General features: G+C 51.2%; 7 protein-coding genes across 7 annotated transcripts; 3 read left to right on the forward strand and 4 right to left on the reverse strand.

The window, feature by feature from the left end:
- Positions 1 to 47: 47 nt before the first annotated feature.
- On the reverse strand, positions 48 to 1,502 carry VTN00DRAFT_6644 (uncharacterized protein; the record flags this gene model as incomplete). Its single annotated transcript, XM_069433303.1, has 4 exons — positions 48 to 113; positions 231 to 563; positions 634 to 1,186; positions 1,243 to 1,502. The coding sequence occupies 4 exons, from the start codon at positions 1,500 to 1,502 to the stop codon at positions 48 to 50; spliced, it is 1,212 nt and encodes a 403-aa protein (XP_069286698.1).
- Positions 1,503 to 1,596: 94 nt separating this feature from the next.
- Positions 1,597 to 2,202, reverse strand: VTN00DRAFT_6645 (uncharacterized protein; the record flags this gene model as incomplete). The annotated part of the gene is made up of 1 exon (XM_069433304.1): positions 1,597 to 2,202. The coding sequence occupies one exon, from the start codon at positions 2,200 to 2,202 to the stop codon at positions 1,597 to 1,599; it is 606 nt and encodes a 201-aa protein (XP_069286699.1).
- Positions 2,203 to 2,256: 54 nt separating this feature from the next.
- VTN00DRAFT_6646 (uncharacterized protein) lies at positions 2,257 to 8,097 on the forward strand (the record flags this gene model as incomplete). Its single annotated transcript, XM_069433305.1, has 4 exons — positions 2,257 to 2,366; positions 3,043 to 4,961; positions 5,031 to 7,232; positions 7,295 to 8,097. 4 exons carry the CDS (start codon positions 2,257 to 2,259, stop codon positions 8,095 to 8,097), a joined length of 5,034 nt encoding a protein of 1,677 aa, XP_069286700.1.
- A 22-nt stretch (positions 8,098 to 8,119) lies between these two features.
- VTN00DRAFT_6647 (uncharacterized protein) lies at positions 8,120 to 8,647 on the reverse strand (the record flags this gene model as incomplete). The annotated part of the gene is made up of 3 exons (XM_069433306.1): positions 8,120 to 8,153; positions 8,216 to 8,388; positions 8,480 to 8,647. The coding sequence occupies 3 exons, from the start codon at positions 8,645 to 8,647 to the stop codon at positions 8,120 to 8,122; spliced, it is 375 nt and encodes a 124-aa protein (XP_069286701.1).
- Positions 8,648 to 9,632: 985 nt separating this feature from the next.
- On the forward strand, positions 9,633 to 11,130 carry VTN00DRAFT_6648 (uncharacterized protein; the record flags this gene model as incomplete). Its single annotated transcript, XM_069433307.1, has 3 exons — positions 9,633 to 10,008; positions 10,102 to 11,000; positions 11,065 to 11,130. 3 exons carry the CDS (start codon positions 9,633 to 9,635, stop codon positions 11,128 to 11,130), a joined length of 1,341 nt encoding a protein of 446 aa, XP_069286702.1.
- Positions 11,131 to 14,003: 2,873 nt separating this feature from the next.
- VTN00DRAFT_6649 (uncharacterized protein) lies at positions 14,004 to 14,570 on the reverse strand (the record flags this gene model as incomplete). The annotated part of the gene is made up of 1 exon (XM_069433308.1): positions 14,004 to 14,570. One exon carries the CDS (start codon positions 14,568 to 14,570, stop codon positions 14,004 to 14,006), a length of 567 nt encoding a protein of 188 aa, XP_069286703.1.
- Positions 14,571 to 16,372: 1,802 nt separating this feature from the next.
- VTN00DRAFT_6650 (uncharacterized protein) lies at positions 16,373 to 17,025 on the forward strand (the record flags this gene model as incomplete). The annotated part of the gene is made up of 2 exons (XM_069433310.1): positions 16,373 to 16,811; positions 16,892 to 17,025. The coding sequence occupies 2 exons, from the start codon at positions 16,373 to 16,375 to the stop codon at positions 17,023 to 17,025; spliced, it is 573 nt and encodes a 190-aa protein (XP_069286704.1).
- Positions 17,026 to 17,062: the final 37 nt, after the last annotated feature.

Raw genomic sequence — 17,062 nt, forward strand, 5'->3', positions numbered from 1 at the left:
TGCACCTCCATTCCATCCAAGGGGCCAACTATCGTCCAACCCGAAACCTAATCGGAACCCCCGGTCAGAACAATCGTCTGCGTCCTCGCCTCCAGCATAACAATATCCTGATCCTGTGCGGTCAAATCAATAGCACAATCGTCCTCTTGCTTCCTCTCCCCATCCCCATCCCCACAATAAAATCGATACAAATCATTCCCCGGCAGGAGATAAACCGCATCGGCCCTTACCCCGTCCTGACCATCCCGCTCGCGATTCCGCTTCACCACCTTCGCAACATCGCAGTGGGGGATCTGCATTAGTCCTGCGCAGTTCGCGCACAGGAGGAGGCCGCAGCCTACCGCGTCAGGAGACGGGGTGACTGGTTCTTGGAATTTATTTAGAGATTGAGTAGTGATGCATCCGAAGAACGCGGGATTGGGGCAGAGCATGCACCAGGGGTTTTGAAGCACTGGCGTGCCTCCGTCCCCACTGCTGCCATCGGTAGGGGTAGTGGTAGTGGTAGTAGAAGGCTCCAAAGTCGCAAACGCAGCAGCGTAGTCGAAACTCTCCGGATCATACCCCTCCAGCGGGGCGATCGTATGTGCGGGGCAATTCACGGTATGGACTCTCTCCAAAGCGCAGGTGGTGCACATCCGGGTGGGTTCGTGACCGGCGCCGGTGTGCCCGCCTTCGATCTCGACGTAGCCGTAGCTGCCGGTCGCGGTAGTCGATGACTTCCACTTTGACTTCGCCGAGGCCGAGCATGCCGTAGGTGAAGTCTGTGCAGAAGTGGCATGGCTTGTCTTTGGGGGAGGTGGGTTCGTAGGCGAAGTTGATGGGGTGGGCGAAGGAGGTGGTAATGATGCGGACGATGCCGGTGGATGATTTCTCGAGCTTTTTTTGCTGTTGGCGTGTTAAGGTGTTTTCTTTCTCGGATGTTTGGTTTTGCTCTGTCTCTGTTTTGATTTCTTCTTTCGTCGCTGTTGCTGTCGCTGTCGGTGACTTCTGGGACTCCTTTGGAGTGGAGGAGGTCGGTGGTTTCCATGGCTTGGAGAGGATGTCGAGGAGGAAGGCCTTTCTCTCATCTATGTGCGCGTTAGCACTGGAGATCTTGAAATTGCCATGCCGTCCGGAATCTTCAATGCTGTCGTTGACATCTGCAGCGATGGACAACGGTTGGATGTCCTCTGTGAGATGTACCAGCCTGGGCGGCGGTGAGCTTTGATGAAAGTGCGAGGATGAGGAGCTACAGGACGGTACATCCTGCGATCTTTCTTCTTCCTGTATGTCATGCGGAATATCGCTCTCCTGGCTTTCTTGTTGAGATCTGGCCGGTCCCGCGAAGCACTGTATGCCCGTCTCTCGACACTGTTTGCAGGGCAGATAGATGGTGGCTCTCTTGCATCCCTGAGGTAGGAATAGATAACCTTTTTCCTTCTCTTGCAGTTCTCACATCCGCGCTTCCTTTTCTGTGGGATGATCAGCTCGCAGTCGACTCTTCCTCTCTGCAGGTCTGGCATGGGTAAGTCAAGGGTTTCTCGAGAAGAGAGCATTCATGATTAAATTCCCAGCACGACTTGCAGCCCCGCGCTGCGGGATGTCCGAGGTCGAGACTCAGGAGACTTTGAGTGCCTGCAGAAGAAGTGGTTGAATGATAATCGCTTTGAGAGTGAGAGAATTGGAAGCTGAACCAGGGGCATTTGGAGTCAGCAGGCTGGCCGCGGTTTCTGAGGGAGTAGCGTTGGAGGGTGGAAAGGGAAGAGAAAGAAGAGAGATCGGAAGGAAATTAGTAGCTCTCAGTCTGCTGGTGATGGGTATCATCGCGCTGTTTGTGATCTTTGTCACTGGAGAGGCACGATAAGAAGCCTTGCCTTCGACACACCGGATCTTCAGAGTAACAAGAAGCCTGCCGTCATACTGCTTTGGCCGGATTTTCTGTCTCTTGGTCTCCCTGTCCGGTCCAGCAGCCCCCTCCGGACGGGAGACGCGTTTCCTCTTGGGCTGGAGGTCATCCTTGGGATTGTAGTCACCGCTATCATCATTGTCAATCCAGGTAGAGTGGAGACTCTTGGAGCGATTCAGTGTCCGGTTGCGAAGAGAGTACTTAGACTCGATCCAGTTCTCCAGATAGCTGACAGGAAACCCGTCAAGAACGAGCTGGCGCTTGGTTTTCCGGAACAGCTTCAGTGCTTGATCCAGTCTCGCCATTGTGTAGGGCATGGTGTCCTGCCCTAGATATGCGGTCACGGTTGAGCTGGAGGACAGACAGCTGAGATGGACAAGAGGCGGAGATGGCTTGAAGAAAGCTCAACCATCAGTGGGATAGCAGGTGAACTGAACCGGGAGAAAGGATACGCAAGAGATACTGAAGAAAAGACATGGATGTGAGTACGGTACTCTTCATGGTATCTAGGTCAGCACCTAGATATATATCCGCATCAGTGTCACCACCGCAAATGCAAACCTTGTAACAAGATAGTAGTAAAAGAAGCAGGACATCTTGAGCCATGATCAAATATATAATCAAATATTCTCGTGAAATACGTTTTGTTTCTGAGTTGAGAGCAGCAAGAGAGGCTGCGGTCGCCTGGCCATGATGCCCTGGCCAAGCGGCTCCCACAACACCGCCCTCAGCCGGACGCACTCCTGGTGTTGATGTCAACGGCCTCCCAACGTCCATCCTCACCTCCACATCCACCACACCGTTTTTTCTGCATCTTTCATCCTCTCTGCGCTCTTCGCATCGATCCTCATGTGTTGTCCAGGCGCGCGCCGTCTCCACCGCAGCCCTACCGTCAAAGCCCTACTCTCTGCTTCTCTCGCTGTCCGCGGCACCAACCAGCCGCCTTCGTTATCCCCACCGAACAGCCTCCATCCACCACTCCCAACACTCGCCCGGCCTGACTAACCTGCTAAATCAGTGCCACTCCTCTCCCCGTGAATATTATTGACAGACCACTGACGCTGCTTGGTCCTGTCCTCTCTCGACTTTTTCCCCCTCGCTCCCTCCACACCCCTCTAAACCGCCATCCGTTCGTCCTTCCTTCGTGTGTTGCCCAGAGCTGCCACGGTGCGTGCGCAGCTCACCGTCACGACGTCTTCCACAAAGCGACGCAAGGTTGCAGAACCTCGCCTTTTGGGTGTGTCTTTTGCCTCGCGGGCCAGGGACGCAGACTCCGCGGGAAGACGTCACGGCGGCCACCACCAGAGCGCGTCGACCGCTGAGTTGTCTTCCTTGCCACGACCGTCCCCGTCTCTGTCAACCTCCGACTCCAACCTGTCGTCTGCCCCCCCGTCTCCCCGCTATATACCCGCTCACCTGCAGGACGAGGTTCTCGGGACCAGGTCCAAGGCTGGTCCCCGTTCGCCCACCCCGGACGACGCTGACTCTCCTTCGGCTGCCTGCGCCGCTCTGTCCTTGAACAGTGACCCGGCTGCGGAAATGTCCAGCTCCGAAAAGTCGGTCGGAGACGCTTCACGGGAGGTCCGATCGTCTTCGCCCGCCGTCAAGCGCCTTGCTTCAGACCTTGGTGACGATGAACGGCAACCACAGGACGTCGACATGGACGTAGACTCCTCCGAGCAGGGATCGAACGCCCGGCCCGGCCACCGGAGGGCGGCGTCCGTCGATATGATCGGTCAGGATGATAGCGACGGGAATCAGAAGCGCTCGACGGACCCCAGCAGTTCCAGCTCGGATAACATGTATCCTACCCCCTCCAGCATGTCGACCTACACGGCGCCTACGTCGACCAGAGAGAGCTCGAAGTCTCAGGAATCGGCCGGTGCCGCTCAGGATGTCCCTTCGATCGACGAGCAGGTCGCGAAGGTAACAGAGTTGATGATGCAACCATTGAAGGAGAAGCAAAAGGGTTACGTTCTGTCGTCAGGCTGGCTGAACAGGGTCCTGTCGAGGGCCTCTAATCCACCACACCCCGAAAAGATCGATAAAAGCGCGGCTGAGGGCGAGATTGGTCCCGTGGACAACTCAGATTTGGTTCTCATCACCGATCCCTCTACCTCCTTCAAGGATGAGGCCGGAGAACCGTACGTCCCGCTGCGACCGGGTCTGCAGCTGGGCGAGGATTTCGAGATTGTCCCTCAGGAAGCCTGGGATCTGATCATGAGATGGTACGGCCTGGCCGACCGGTCACCTGCGATTGTTCGATACTCCCACAACACCTCGCCCCCCGGCGCCCCGGAGGAGAACATCCAATACGAGATTAATCCGCCAGTTTTCACGATCCTGAAGCTGGCCAATCCGGCGACCGGCACAACCCCCCAGACATTGAAGGAGAAGAGCACTCCACCGATCAAGACTCTCGCCAGCAGACACACCAATTTCCAGAAGTGGCTCAAGCAGGTTAAAGGCCTCGCAAGCATCGACATCTCAACCAAAGTTCGAGTGTGGAGAATACTTGGTGGTTTGGGTGGCACCTCTGGTGCTGCCACCCCAGATGCTTCGAGGAGCGCCTCGCCGGCACCAGGGGCTACCGTGGCTCCCAATGCTGGTAACAGTCTTTTGATAGACGTGAATAGCTTCGTTTCGCTCGCGGAGGGCTCCCAACGTGAGCTTCTTGAAGACGCGAAAGACCAGACAGCCAATGAAAAGTACAATGGTCGTATGACTCTGGAGCTTGCAGGCTTGGGAGGAAATGATGTAGTAGTCCTGGAAGAGCAGATTGGTGGACCGGGAGGAGGAGAGTGGGTGTCTGAAGTCTCGAAACAGAACCTCAACCGTCTGGGTGTCGCGGCAGCCAACAATAACAGTAACAAGAACGGCCCTCAAAACAAGTTGAAGTCGAAAAGTGCCATGACTAGTGGGCGATCTTCACCTGCGCCGGAACCCGCAAGAGGGAGACGCAAGGATGGTAAACCGAGAGGCTGTACCGGCCTGAGCAACCTTGGCAACACTTGCTACATGAACTCGGCTCTGCAGTGCGTCCGGAGTGTAGAGGAGTTGGCCCATTACTTCCTAAGTTCGTTCCCCCGGTATCCCATGGAAGCATTTTTTTTTCAAGTTCTACTAACGCGTTGTTCCTTTGCAGATGACGTCTACAAGCAGGATCTCAATCCTAGCAACCCTCTATCTCACAATGGTGATGTGGCCAAGGCCTACGCTCACCTGCTCCACATGATCTATGATGAGTCCGGGCCGTCTTCTTTTGCTCCCCGACAACTCAAGCAGACCATTGGTCGATACGGACCGGCCTTCTCTGGCTACGGCCAGCAAGATTCTCAGGAGTTCTTGCTGTTCCTGCTGGATGGATTGCAAGAGGATCTCAATAGAATCCAGAAGAAGCCGTACATTGAGAAGCCGGACTCGACAGATGAAATGGTCCATAATCAGGCCGCATTAAAGAAGTTTGCCGATGAATGTTGGGACATTTACAAAGCGCGCAATGACTCCGTCATCACTGATCTCTTCGCTGGCATGTACAAGTCGACTGTCGTTTGCCCTGTCTGTGACAAAGTCTCCATCATTTTCGATCCGTTTAACAACTTGACCCTCCAGATTCCTATTGAGAATCTCTGGAGCAAGGAAATATTCTATTTCCCGCTTCACAAACGGCCTGTTCTGGTTGATGTTGAGATTGACAAAAATGCCAGCATCAAATCGCTGAAGGAACTTGTTGCTAAAAAGATGGGTTCCGATCCTCAGCGGCTGGTCATGGCCGAGATCTACAAATGCAAATTCTACAAGATGTTTGACAACACCAGCACGATCGCGGACTGCCAGATCAGCTCCAATGATGATATCGGTATCTTTGAGGTGGAGGCTGTTCCTACGAACTACAACCCTGATAAGCCGAAGAGGGCGTTCTCCATGGTCTCTTTCAGCCACGATACGGAAGAAATTCCGAAATTCGACTCCCCCAAGGCGGATAGGATGCTGGTTCCAATCTTCAACCGTGTTGTCAAGCCTAACACTCGGTATGCCTCGCGGCAGCTCTTCGGGGCCCCTTCCTACACCATCATAACGCGTGAAGAAGCATACGACTATGATGCGATTCTTCGCAAGGTCCTTGCCGAAGTGGCTACCCTGACGACTCGCGACTTCCTCAACGAGGAGGACAACAACGTGGGAACTCCTGAGGACTCCGACACCGTCGTCATGAACGAGGACGATGCTCAGTCTGCAGACTCAAAGATCAAGACGTCGTCCGTGGAAGGGGAGGACGGTCTTGTAGACGTCTCCATGCGTGATGCATCCGATGCCGCGGAGACTTCGAAGGATAACGCTTCCGGTCCTGCCGTCCTACGCCCAGGCAGTACCATTCCTCCGCGACTCCGCAGCCTGTTTGACATGAAGATTGTTAGATCCAATGAAGTCGTGCCCCTTGGCTTCTCGTCTGTCGATGAGAACAAGGACTTCCCATTGATGTCCTCCCGTCTAAACCGTAAGACCGAGGACAACAACAAGCGAGCGGAGCCCAAGGCTAAAACCAACCGGTTTGCGGAACGACAGACCAGTCCCGTTAGCAGCGATGACGAGCTCGCTGACGTACCTGAGCCCGTCAATAAGACTCTTCCAAGGGCAAGTGATGAATCAGACCAGTCTGAAACGCATGAAATACAACCCGAGAGCGATTCGGAAAGCTCGGGTGTCTACTCCGGGGTCAATCGGATGTACGGCAAAAAGCGTAACCGCCGCAATGGTCCCACGAAATATAAGGCAGACGGCGGTCCTCTGATCCGTCCCGGTGAGGGCATCGTACTTGACTGGAACGAGCAAGCTTACGATGGGCTCTTTGGCGGAGACCCTAAGGATCCGGATCCTATGCGCGGCGCGCCTACATGGACTAACGTAGAGCACGTTCCGGACCCAGAGCTTGCCAAGAGACGTCACCAGCGACAGGTGAAGAAGAAGCGAGGAATTTCTCTGAACGAGTGTCTCGATGAATTCGGCAAAGAGGAGATTCTGTCCGAGAACGATGCCTGGTATTGTCCTCGCTGCAAGGAACACCGTCGCGCCAGCAAGAAGTTTGAACTCTGGAAGACCCCCGATATTCTCGTCATGCACCTCAAGAGGTTCAGCGCGAATCGTGGCTTCAGAGACAAGATCGATGTCGTCGTCGATTTCCCGATAGAAGGACTGGATCTTACTGGCCGAGTGGCCGCCCCGGAAGAAGGAAAGAGCCTGGTGTACGACCTCTTTGCTGTCGACAACCACTATGGCGGACTGGGAGGAGGGCACTATACTGCCTTTGCCAAGAACTTCACGAATGGCGAGTGGTATGAATATAATGGTATGCCATCCCCTGACACATTACTGTCATTGTTCCATGGACCGCTGCGCTAACCTTGATAGACTCCCATGTCTCCAAGGCTATCGATCCTCAGAAGGTGGTAACATCCGCTGCTTATCTCCTCTTCTACCGCCGCCGGTCAGACCGCCCTTTGGGCGGCAAGATCCTCGAAGAAATCACGGAGTCATCCACGCGCGGAGCGGCCGACTCTGATTCCCAGGCAGACTCTCGTGGCCAGTCACCTTCGGGGGAAGGTCGGCGTCTCGGCGGCTCCTCCCGCAATGGGTCGTCGAGCGCTTTAGCCGAAGTCGGAGCAGCTCACCAAGCGGGAGATGGTGGTTTGCGAGCCGTAACCCAAGCGAGGAGCGTGGATGAGGATGATGATGACGATATGCCTCCGGAGTACTCTAACGGTCTTCCATCGGGGGAGCAGAGCCTTGGACACACAAACCGGCTGGAAGGTATGGACATCGAAGATGATGATTTCGGCGGTGGAATGCACCCGAATCCCCTGCGTTTCCCGAGTGCTGAGCCCCTGTGGTCATTCGACCGAGCTACAGATGCTCACGGCCCTTCACAGATGACCGCTCCTCCGGGGTCCTACTATGACGGTGAGGACGAAGATCTCTTCGACGACGACGCGAGCAACAAGGCCGTCGGCGGAGGCGACCTAAGTGACTCCGATATCCGTCTGGCTGCGTTGACCGACAGCCCAGATGACCAGGGAGCCCCTTTCCCGGGAACGCCTTTTGACGATACCCCCATTCAAGATATCCCTCCCCCGCTGGACGTGGATGATGATAATGATCTTCCAGTCGTCGAATTGCGGGTGAATGATGATGAACCCAGAATTATCTCGGATTGAAGGGCTGCCAGTTGAGTCTGTGTCACCTAATATGCCCAACGCGGCGGTTTTGGGAACTTGAAAAAAAAGGAAACGAGTAATACATTTATATGTCGCAAGTCGACGCATATTGGCGTACATCTTAGACATGGTTTCTTTGTCTCCGTCATGGATATGAATGCACCTGCTTCCGAGGATCTCTGCTGGTTGCATTTTTAATATTAGTCTGCTTTTGTGGTTTTCGAAGGCCTCGTCTTTTGGTGTCAGCGAGCTCAGATGTTGTAAAGGAGAGCGCCAAGTTTTCGTGGAGTGCTAAGGGGGATGAGTGCCGCACTCGAAAGGGGTTCGGGTGCGGAAAGCGTTGAACATTGCACTTTGTCTCATTTATCTGTGGCGATCATACCTGTCGTCCTGTTCCTGTATCAGTTGATCTGTGGGGGAAAATGCATGGACCGATGCTCCTTGCGGGTTCTTTTTTTTTCGAGCGTCGTGTCAAAAGTCTTGTCGTTTTTCTGAATTGACAGCTAGAGCAGCATGTCCCAAGCTGCATTGCATAAAAAGATAGTGACATTTTATTACACGGTTAGAACAGAAGAGCGGATTCATTGAGGAGGTGTTGATGAGATGGTGCTTGAATTGAAATATTGAGATGTTCTCTCTTCCTCAACGATGGTCTCTCGAGGTATATGTAGGATCTGATGGCATAGCTGTAGATGTCAGCATCCGACAAATCGTATAATCTGAAGATTATTCCAGCTTCAGGATGTGCATAATAGTAGTACTGTCGTAGGATATCAATTCATGTCTTGGTATATGCCAGCAACGACATCTCACCGCCGTTCTTTGTTCTCTTGGCCATGATGAATAGCCGGTAGATATATGCCTTCTTCACCATCACAACTACCTTCTTCACCTGCTCACGCCTTCTCCGCTCAGGTTCAAGAGTGACAGGCAGAATATGGCACGTGATGCATGTCTCAAACAAGAGATATAGCCGACCTGCAACCTGTCCCCGTTAGTACCAACCTTAGTGACCTGACAGATGACCTTCTCCAACCTTCGAGACACTCCTCCACTTTTCCCCTGTCACCTGTACAGGGGGTTGGGAACAGGCATATGAACATGCTACTAAAAGATACTAACCTGGTTTCTATATAGAACCCGCTGCAGCCCATGATTTGTGGCTAGGGCCGTCGGTGCGCAGTGGGATGCCTGTGATAACACTGCCACTGGCTGGCCCTCCATCAGGACACAGTTGCGGCGAATGACTGCTGCAGATGGTCACTGGTCTCACTCACTAACCCGTGTCATGGGGAGGCGAGTTTCTTTTATAGCTGCTTTGACGATGGGGGGTTCCTTCTTGTTGCGTCTTCACTTTGTGGTATACCTTTCATCTGAGACTTATCCTCTCGCTACCTATCTTCAGATCATTTTAATAGATGTATCTCGTATAGATTCTCGTTCATGATATCCTCTCTCTTGATCTTTCTTTTTGCTGTTGCCTTACCTTCTCTTATCGGCAGCGATCGTTATTCCTCGCCGTCGCAGGGACGCAGATGGCGCGCAGGCCGAGATCTCGTGGTGTCGTGTCAGATAAAGAGTTGAGCGATGGTTATCTATTCCAGGACCACAAAGATGCAGCAGACGATGCCAGGATTCTTGATCCGATAAAAGAAGGCGTCGGGGACGCTCGAGAAGACAGTCATTGGGAGAGGAATATATACGCATCCTGTTCGAGCGATCAGTCAGACAAGCAGCATGCCCTAACTGGGGATGGCGGGGATATCTCTTCTCCGGAAGACAAGGGCAGCTGGGAAACTATATGGGACAGCCGATTTTCCAGTCCCCAGACGGATTCTCCCAAGGGACAACCATCACGAAGGACTGGGTATAGTGATGAGGATATAGTTTTTATTAACAACGTCGGTGACGGTGATAGGATGTCTGATTGCCGGTCACCCTCCCCTTTGTTATATCCCTTTTCAATGCCATGTTGCGATACGACACCCGCACGATGCGATCCAGGAGCAGTGAATATGACTGGTCGTCGAGGGGCACATGGTCAGCCATTCGCTGGGAACTCTTCCTTGCCGCCCTCGACTTCGTCTCCTGCTGATTCGCAGTCTTCAGAGTCATCTCCTACATCTACGAATCAAGATCCGCGTCATACGGCCCCTGCATATTCGTCTTCAGCATCTTCATCCTCATCATCTCAACCGTCGTTTTCCGGTCTTCCAAGTGCACTGCGTTCAAAGCCAATAGACATCCGTCGGAAGAAGAGTGTGCTGATCCAACTCGACAACGCAACCATCGTAGCACCATCGTCGGATTACGAGTCTAACGAGGACCCTATCAGCTGTGAATCAGCGATCCTTGAACCTAGATCTCCTCCACAGTATTCCATCTCCATGCCTCACCAGAACCCATTTGCTTCGATCTTTGGGCACAGGAAGAAGGCCGCCCCGGACCAGAAGACGGGCAAAGACGGCCAAGCGTCCAAGGATCTTCCTTCCAGCAGCAAGAAGAAGACCGCGAAGCTCGACCCACGCCAGAAGGCCAGCATCCTGGCTATGCATCCTAGCGACAGCGACGTGAGTTCCCTCGACATCGGACCAGCTCTCGAGTACGAAAATTCGAAGAATGCCGCCAAGGAGAACAAGAAAGCCGCGGAAGAGGATATGTACTCCGCCGCTCTCTCTTCCTCGGACATGTCCTTTACGAACGAGCATCCGATTTCCAGCCGCGACAGACGCCCTGGCATCCTTTTCGGTAATCGTCCTACCCTCTCGCGTCCGAGTTCGACTTCTGCTTTTCCAAAGATGAGTGCTCCGGCCAGACTCTCCTCGTCGAACCTATCCGTGACATCTTTTCCACGCGGCGATGAAAGTTCTGGTGTCTACGCGACTACCGCCCCGACTGGTAATGTATGCTGACTCTAGACTTGAGCTACTGGTTCATGATGTCGATGCTGATTTGCTCTCGTAATAGACTCTCGCCACGATGATGGAGAAGAAAGACGCGCCGGAGGAAGCTGAGAAGACCAAGGATGGTTAGCCGGAACGGGTCCAACCAGTCCATTCAATCTCCCTCTTGTTATGCACTTCGGGCTTGGACAGCCCTTAGTCTTTCCTTCCTTCTTTCTGATTTCTTCCAGTCTCGACTGTAATTCGGTAACAGGCCTTCGTGTTTTCTCAAACTGTCATTACTGGTGATGGTCTCCGGAACTGTATCTTAAATGAAACTTGACTTTAGAGCTAGAAGGGTTCAGTACCCTAGCAGCAATGCATAGGTCTTGACCTTGATATCTGAACTTATAAGATACTTGATCAGGTCCCAGAGTCCTTCTGTAATTTCCTACTCACCAATCGCTACTATTTCTCGTATGTTCCCGGAACTTCATCTGCCATATTAAGAGCCTATCCTCTTGCGACAGTATTAGTAGCTTAGGTATTGATGGCTTTCCACAACCCCGCTGGGCTTCTTTCTTCTACTGCTATCCATCTACTCTTGCGCTCGTAAAACATCCACACTCCAATAGTTGTCTCTTTATTTTGACAAGCGGCTCCCTACCTTTATAAACTCAGACCAGATATGATACCTTTATAGCCCTACATCGGCAATCTATTGTATATAAAAATCAACCAGCACCATTCCCCCATGACTCATTTGTAAGTAGACCACCACCATCCTTCCACCTATCCTCTGCAAGGCACCACCCGTTATCTTCTATATCCCTTAACTGCTGATCGATCGTTACTTCTATGTCAGAGGCCTCGGAGATCTCAGCCACTGTGCAGTGAACATTCAAAAAGACCGGATTAGGCAGCGGGATATCATCCTCCGCGTCATCCTTGGCAGTTGTGGTGGTGGTATTGTCGAATCTAACTATTTCATCTATTTGGATGGCACGGAGGGACGCTGTAAAGGATGGGAGGGGTTTGAAGTGGTAGATATGGGGATCATCCTGAAAAGGAAATTAGTGTTGTTAGTGAAGAGTATCTACCTAAATATTAGAATTGAGGGACACGCCGTAGTTGAGCAGTACGTGCGGTACCCTCAAACGCAAACCTAAACCCACTAAACTCCCCATGCAGAAAATCACTCATAACAACAGCATTAGACGGATGATCGATACGATCAGGATCCATCCCCGCTTTCCTGACATTGGGAAAGTAGCGATACAAGATTTCCCATATTTCAGACGCGATATCCGTATCCCTGTAAAAAGAATAGCAGGATGGGATGAAATATGCGACTTCCAAGAGGAGCATGGAGTTGAGTCGGTGGTCTTCCGAGCGAGTTCCATAGAGTGGTATCGATGCTCTGGGTGATGATGCAGCGGCTGTTGTCGCGTCGGAGGCACTGTTGACGGAGTTTTTCTGCTGAAGAGGTGTATATCGGTGGGTGTCTTTTGGATGCTATCACTGCGTTAGCAGGTCAGCAGGCACTTAACCTAATGCCATCGAACCAGGTTTCCACTAAAGAGCTTACATACTTGGAAATAAATGGCCAGTATGAAGCTTCTTAAAAACCGCAAACAACTCCCCATCATTCGCACACCCGACGATATCTCTCGCGACTGATTGGCAGCCTTCCTCTGGCAAGAAATCAATAAATGCATGCATCGTCTGTACCAGCTTCTTATCATCTCTCCCTCTTATCGGTTTGTACGCTTCAATTCTTGCCTTTGCTTTGGTAGCCAAGAAAGGCCACTCGGGGTCTAGACTGGCGAGGCGGCGGGATCGGCGACGGGGTGGTTGCTGGGTACGTTTCGGTGGCATTATTCGTGCCTGACTCGATAGGGGGGAGAAAAAAAAGAGTGGAGATGAGGAGAGACGAGAGGACTCCAAAAGGGGTCGAAATGACTGATGAAGAGCAACCATGGCTGGGCTTTAGGCAATCGTGGTGCGTGTCCGAGGTTGACGAGGCGATAGGATCCGGGGTCTGATGTATCACTATATGCCTAAATTTGGTAGCTTCATCCGCACTGGAGCGATCCATGGATCTTCTAAAAGAGTAATAGATTCCTGTATGGGAGGTCATGTTATTTTGAATCAGCTTCCACTGTGAACAGGTCGGTTCAGATATGGCACTTTACATGAAAACGAATACATGGTTCCTTTTCAAGGAGGTTGCTCTGTATGTACAACTTGAATAATACTGGCACGGTAGTAACACAGTGACTTTGGAAGCAATGTTGATGTCTGCTGGGGTTGATCTAACTAGCCTACAGCAAAGGCGTAAGAAGTGGTGAAGAAAACAATCGTTCTGTAAGAGCATCTAACCACAACTTATAGGTAATATCCACCTATTTACTAGCTGCAGAATATCCTATGACCTTTCGATTACTCTTTCAACGCTGGATATAGCATTCGCTGACTCCAGCGACATTCACACAAACATAACAAAGATGCGGGTATGTTCCTTTGAAGGATCTGATCTGGATCCTGGATTCAGGCATAAAAGCCATGCAGTGGATCTGTGCAGGCGAAGGTCTTTAAGCGGGTTGAGATTACCACATTCAATATATTAGTTATAGAGCGCCGGTTTGTCTGATGCGCTTTCGTTGGTAAATGGGGCTGGTCAAGCGATGTATCTTGACTGGAAGGTACGTTCTTTAGGGTGGACTTAAATACGCCTTAGAGGTTCATCTGTAGTTGTACAAGGCTACACCGGTAGTTTGATGGGCTTATATAGGATATACAGCTTTTACGGAATTTAGGGACGGGGCTACAACTTGTAAACATTAGAAGGTGGATAAAAATCTGCTAATTCGGATCATCGAGATCTCGAGAGAAATAAAATACATGAGTTCGTTCCCCATTCCTCACGCCATCAGATAGCCATCAAGCCTCCCAACTCGCTAGAAGATTGGGTACACGGTGAAGTTTCGGTCTCTAAGTAACGCGTTAGGTACGTGAAGTAACCTAGTTCTGATCGACAGCCCCAACCCAGGTGTGATGAATCTTGATGAAGTCGATCTTCTCCGCGTCGGTCGTCAGGTTCTGGTATGCCTTGCCCTGCTCGGAGTCGATTTCGATGGTGTACGCAGTGCCGTCCTCGACGTAGCCGTAAACGTTGAACTCCTGAGATTTAATCTCCGGCTCAGTAACGGCCTCAGTGGCAGCGTGGACGCCACCAAGACCACGGGAAAAGCTCTTCACAAGCGGTCCCTTGTGGACCAGCGCGCCCGAGATCCCAGGACCATTGAGACAGAGCGGCTGCGATCCGTAGCTGGCGTAGTTGTAGACCGTGCCGCATTTCTGCCCATTGTGAGGCTTGAAGCTAGCGAAAACATCATAACGATCGAGACCGATGGTGTAAACGGACTGGTAGGTGTCATCGGGCGCTCCCATGCAGCAGACGAGATAATCAGACTGGCAGCCGCCCTTGAGGCCGTTGCAGTCTTTCATCGTGGAAGACAGGAGAATGGTGAACTTGGCCATGGCCATTCCAGCTAGGATGAGCGTGATAAGGAGGTTCATCTTCATCATGTTGATGCCGTGAATCGTGCTTGTCTTGTGATGTAGAAGACCGAGGCTGTGGTGCTGGGAAGTCAGTTGTGTTAGCTCAGTGTTTCCAATCAAAATGTGATTTTGATCAGAGACCTGAAGGGAAACTGAAATGCTGACAAGTCTTTTAGTGATGTTTAGGGAGATGCTATTTCCAAGCACAGTATCGAGAGGATTGACATGCATGAGTGACGGGAAGGAAAGAAGAGAGGTGAAGGAGAAGGAACAAATAAGAGGGACAAGAGGAGGGGGCCTCTGCTTTCCCAAGATGATTGATTCACCGGAACGCACAGTGAATCCTTCGGTATCACCTTTTTCCGTCACAAGTGAAAGCTTTCACTACAGGTGCAATTGACGGGTGCCAGCTGCTGTACCGTGTAGATATCCACAGGAACTACATGGGAACAGAGACCTGGATCTTCAAGTTGAGGCTCATTCAAGGCATAGATATCTGCAAATGTAGAACGACAACCATGTAGGATCGATCTTAAGGGCTTTCACCGGACGATCCCAAAAGAGCGTGGCCCATTATCCTTGAAACAGACGAATGCTGCTTTTTTGATACGAGAATGCTTTCTTGGTCCCTGCCAATACAAAGAAAGTAGGTAAATGGATTTCTACAAGTGCTCTAGATTCACCTACGGGAGGTTAAAGTTGGGGGGGGGGGGGGGGGGGATGGCAGATGGCCGTTGTGTACGCAGCAATGTAGGTTATGAAATGCTGCCAAGTTACGGCTATATAGCATCAAGGTTATCCTGCGGTTATACTGTGATGTAGTTTTATTTCCGTGTGACATTATATGCGAGCATGATGTTTGTTCGCCGCCAGGTACACAATGAGACTGTTGAATATTGCGGTACTAGATGGCTTCAGGATTACAGAGAACCGCTGCAGAGAATCCTATGTCTGAATCCAAAATCTTGATCACATCTTCAAAGGAGTGTACGAGCTTCATTTTAAGTGCCTTAAAAGTCCTGGAATGCAGTAGAACCTGTGTTTTAAAGTCAAAGAATTAGCTAAAAGCCCGGAAGATTCCATAACTGTCAAAGAGATGTAAATACCTATAAATTAGGGACAGCTTCCATTGCGAGGTGATTTTTTCGTCACAACTTCTATACCATTCAAGATGAATTAGTATAACATGCTTGTTTCTGAAGTGCGTCAACCGTGCAATGTAGGTAATTGTTCAGATTTTCAGCTGCTCACTGTGGCACTTCAACCATCCAACAGGGAGGGACATTGAATGCCCAGGGTAAGCACATAATATCACAAAATATCAACATAGAGCAGTTGGACTAATTGATTCTTCTAAGCTCAGGACAACTGATATAGGGAATTAAAAGATTCTAGAGACACACAGGGTTGTCTGGGGGCCACCAGAAATGGAAAGAACTCACTAACGTTCTTCCCTTTCCTGTTATTTAACCTAACACGATGATCCAGGCTGTAATATCATTCAGCTTCATCATCTTCTGCTCCTTTACGTTCTTTTGCGAACATTATTACGAGTTCTTTTTGCTTGTTCACCGTTCGCTTGCCATACTCAGCATCATCGCATTATTCCTGTATGCTTGATCCCCGAGTGCGTTTCAAGAACTCTCTCACTGACGATTCTCTGTATAGTCGCCTGCCTATGAAGGATCGTCAACTTGACGGTTATCTCTGGTCTGTGGTTGCCATCTGGGTCTTGACAGGCTCTTACGACTGATTCAGATTGCTTACTACAACATGGGCGTTGATGTTTCCCGCGGGCTCCTTGGCACTCTTGGAAACGGCGACCTATAATGAACAGACGGATATCATTCGACTGGAGGTTATTCCGAGACGCAAGATTCGCAGCTCTAGACCAGGGCATCACTACTTTCTCTATCAGCCCCTGCGCTGGCGAAGCTGGGAAAACCATCCCTTTACCTTGTGAACTTGAGACTCCTGTCAATATTTCTGATGCAGTGGAAAAGCAGCCTGGATTGGTGAAACAAGAGCCCCAGTCGATTGAAGTCCCGGTCGAAGTGGAGGGGAAGGCCATCACGATCTCGTCCCACACCTCCCCTGGCGAAAGGTTGACCTGTAACAGCACTGCCCTGCAGATATGGGAACTAGATCGGTCCAACAAAATACAAGTTAGTGTTCTGGATCCGTCCCCACTCCGGTTGACGAAGTATCTACGAGATGTGTGTCTCAGAGTCCCCGGGAAACCACTTCAGACGAAGATCCTGATTGAAGGTCCGTACAGCAATTCAGCCCCGCTTCACAGTTATGACAACGTTCTCTACCTTATTATGGAACTGGAATCTCTGTTGCAGCATGCTATCTTACGACCACTCGTACTAGGAAAACCACGCTCCTGTGGATGTCGAAGCGGGCCGAACTCATTCAAGGTATTTTCACCCCAGAACTAGCACCAATCCTGAAGCGAAGTGACGTCTCCACATCCTAGATATCGTGAAACCAAACCAAAACAGACCAAAAACCGC

The sequence above is a fragment of the Thermoascus crustaceus genome (assembly GCF_041956765.1).
Source record: "Thermoascus crustaceus strain CBS 181.67 unplaced genomic scaffold VTN00scaffold_4, whole genome shotgun sequence".
Taxonomy (NCBI): domain Eukaryota; kingdom Fungi; phylum Ascomycota; class Eurotiomycetes; order Eurotiales; family Thermoascaceae; genus Thermoascus; species Thermoascus crustaceus.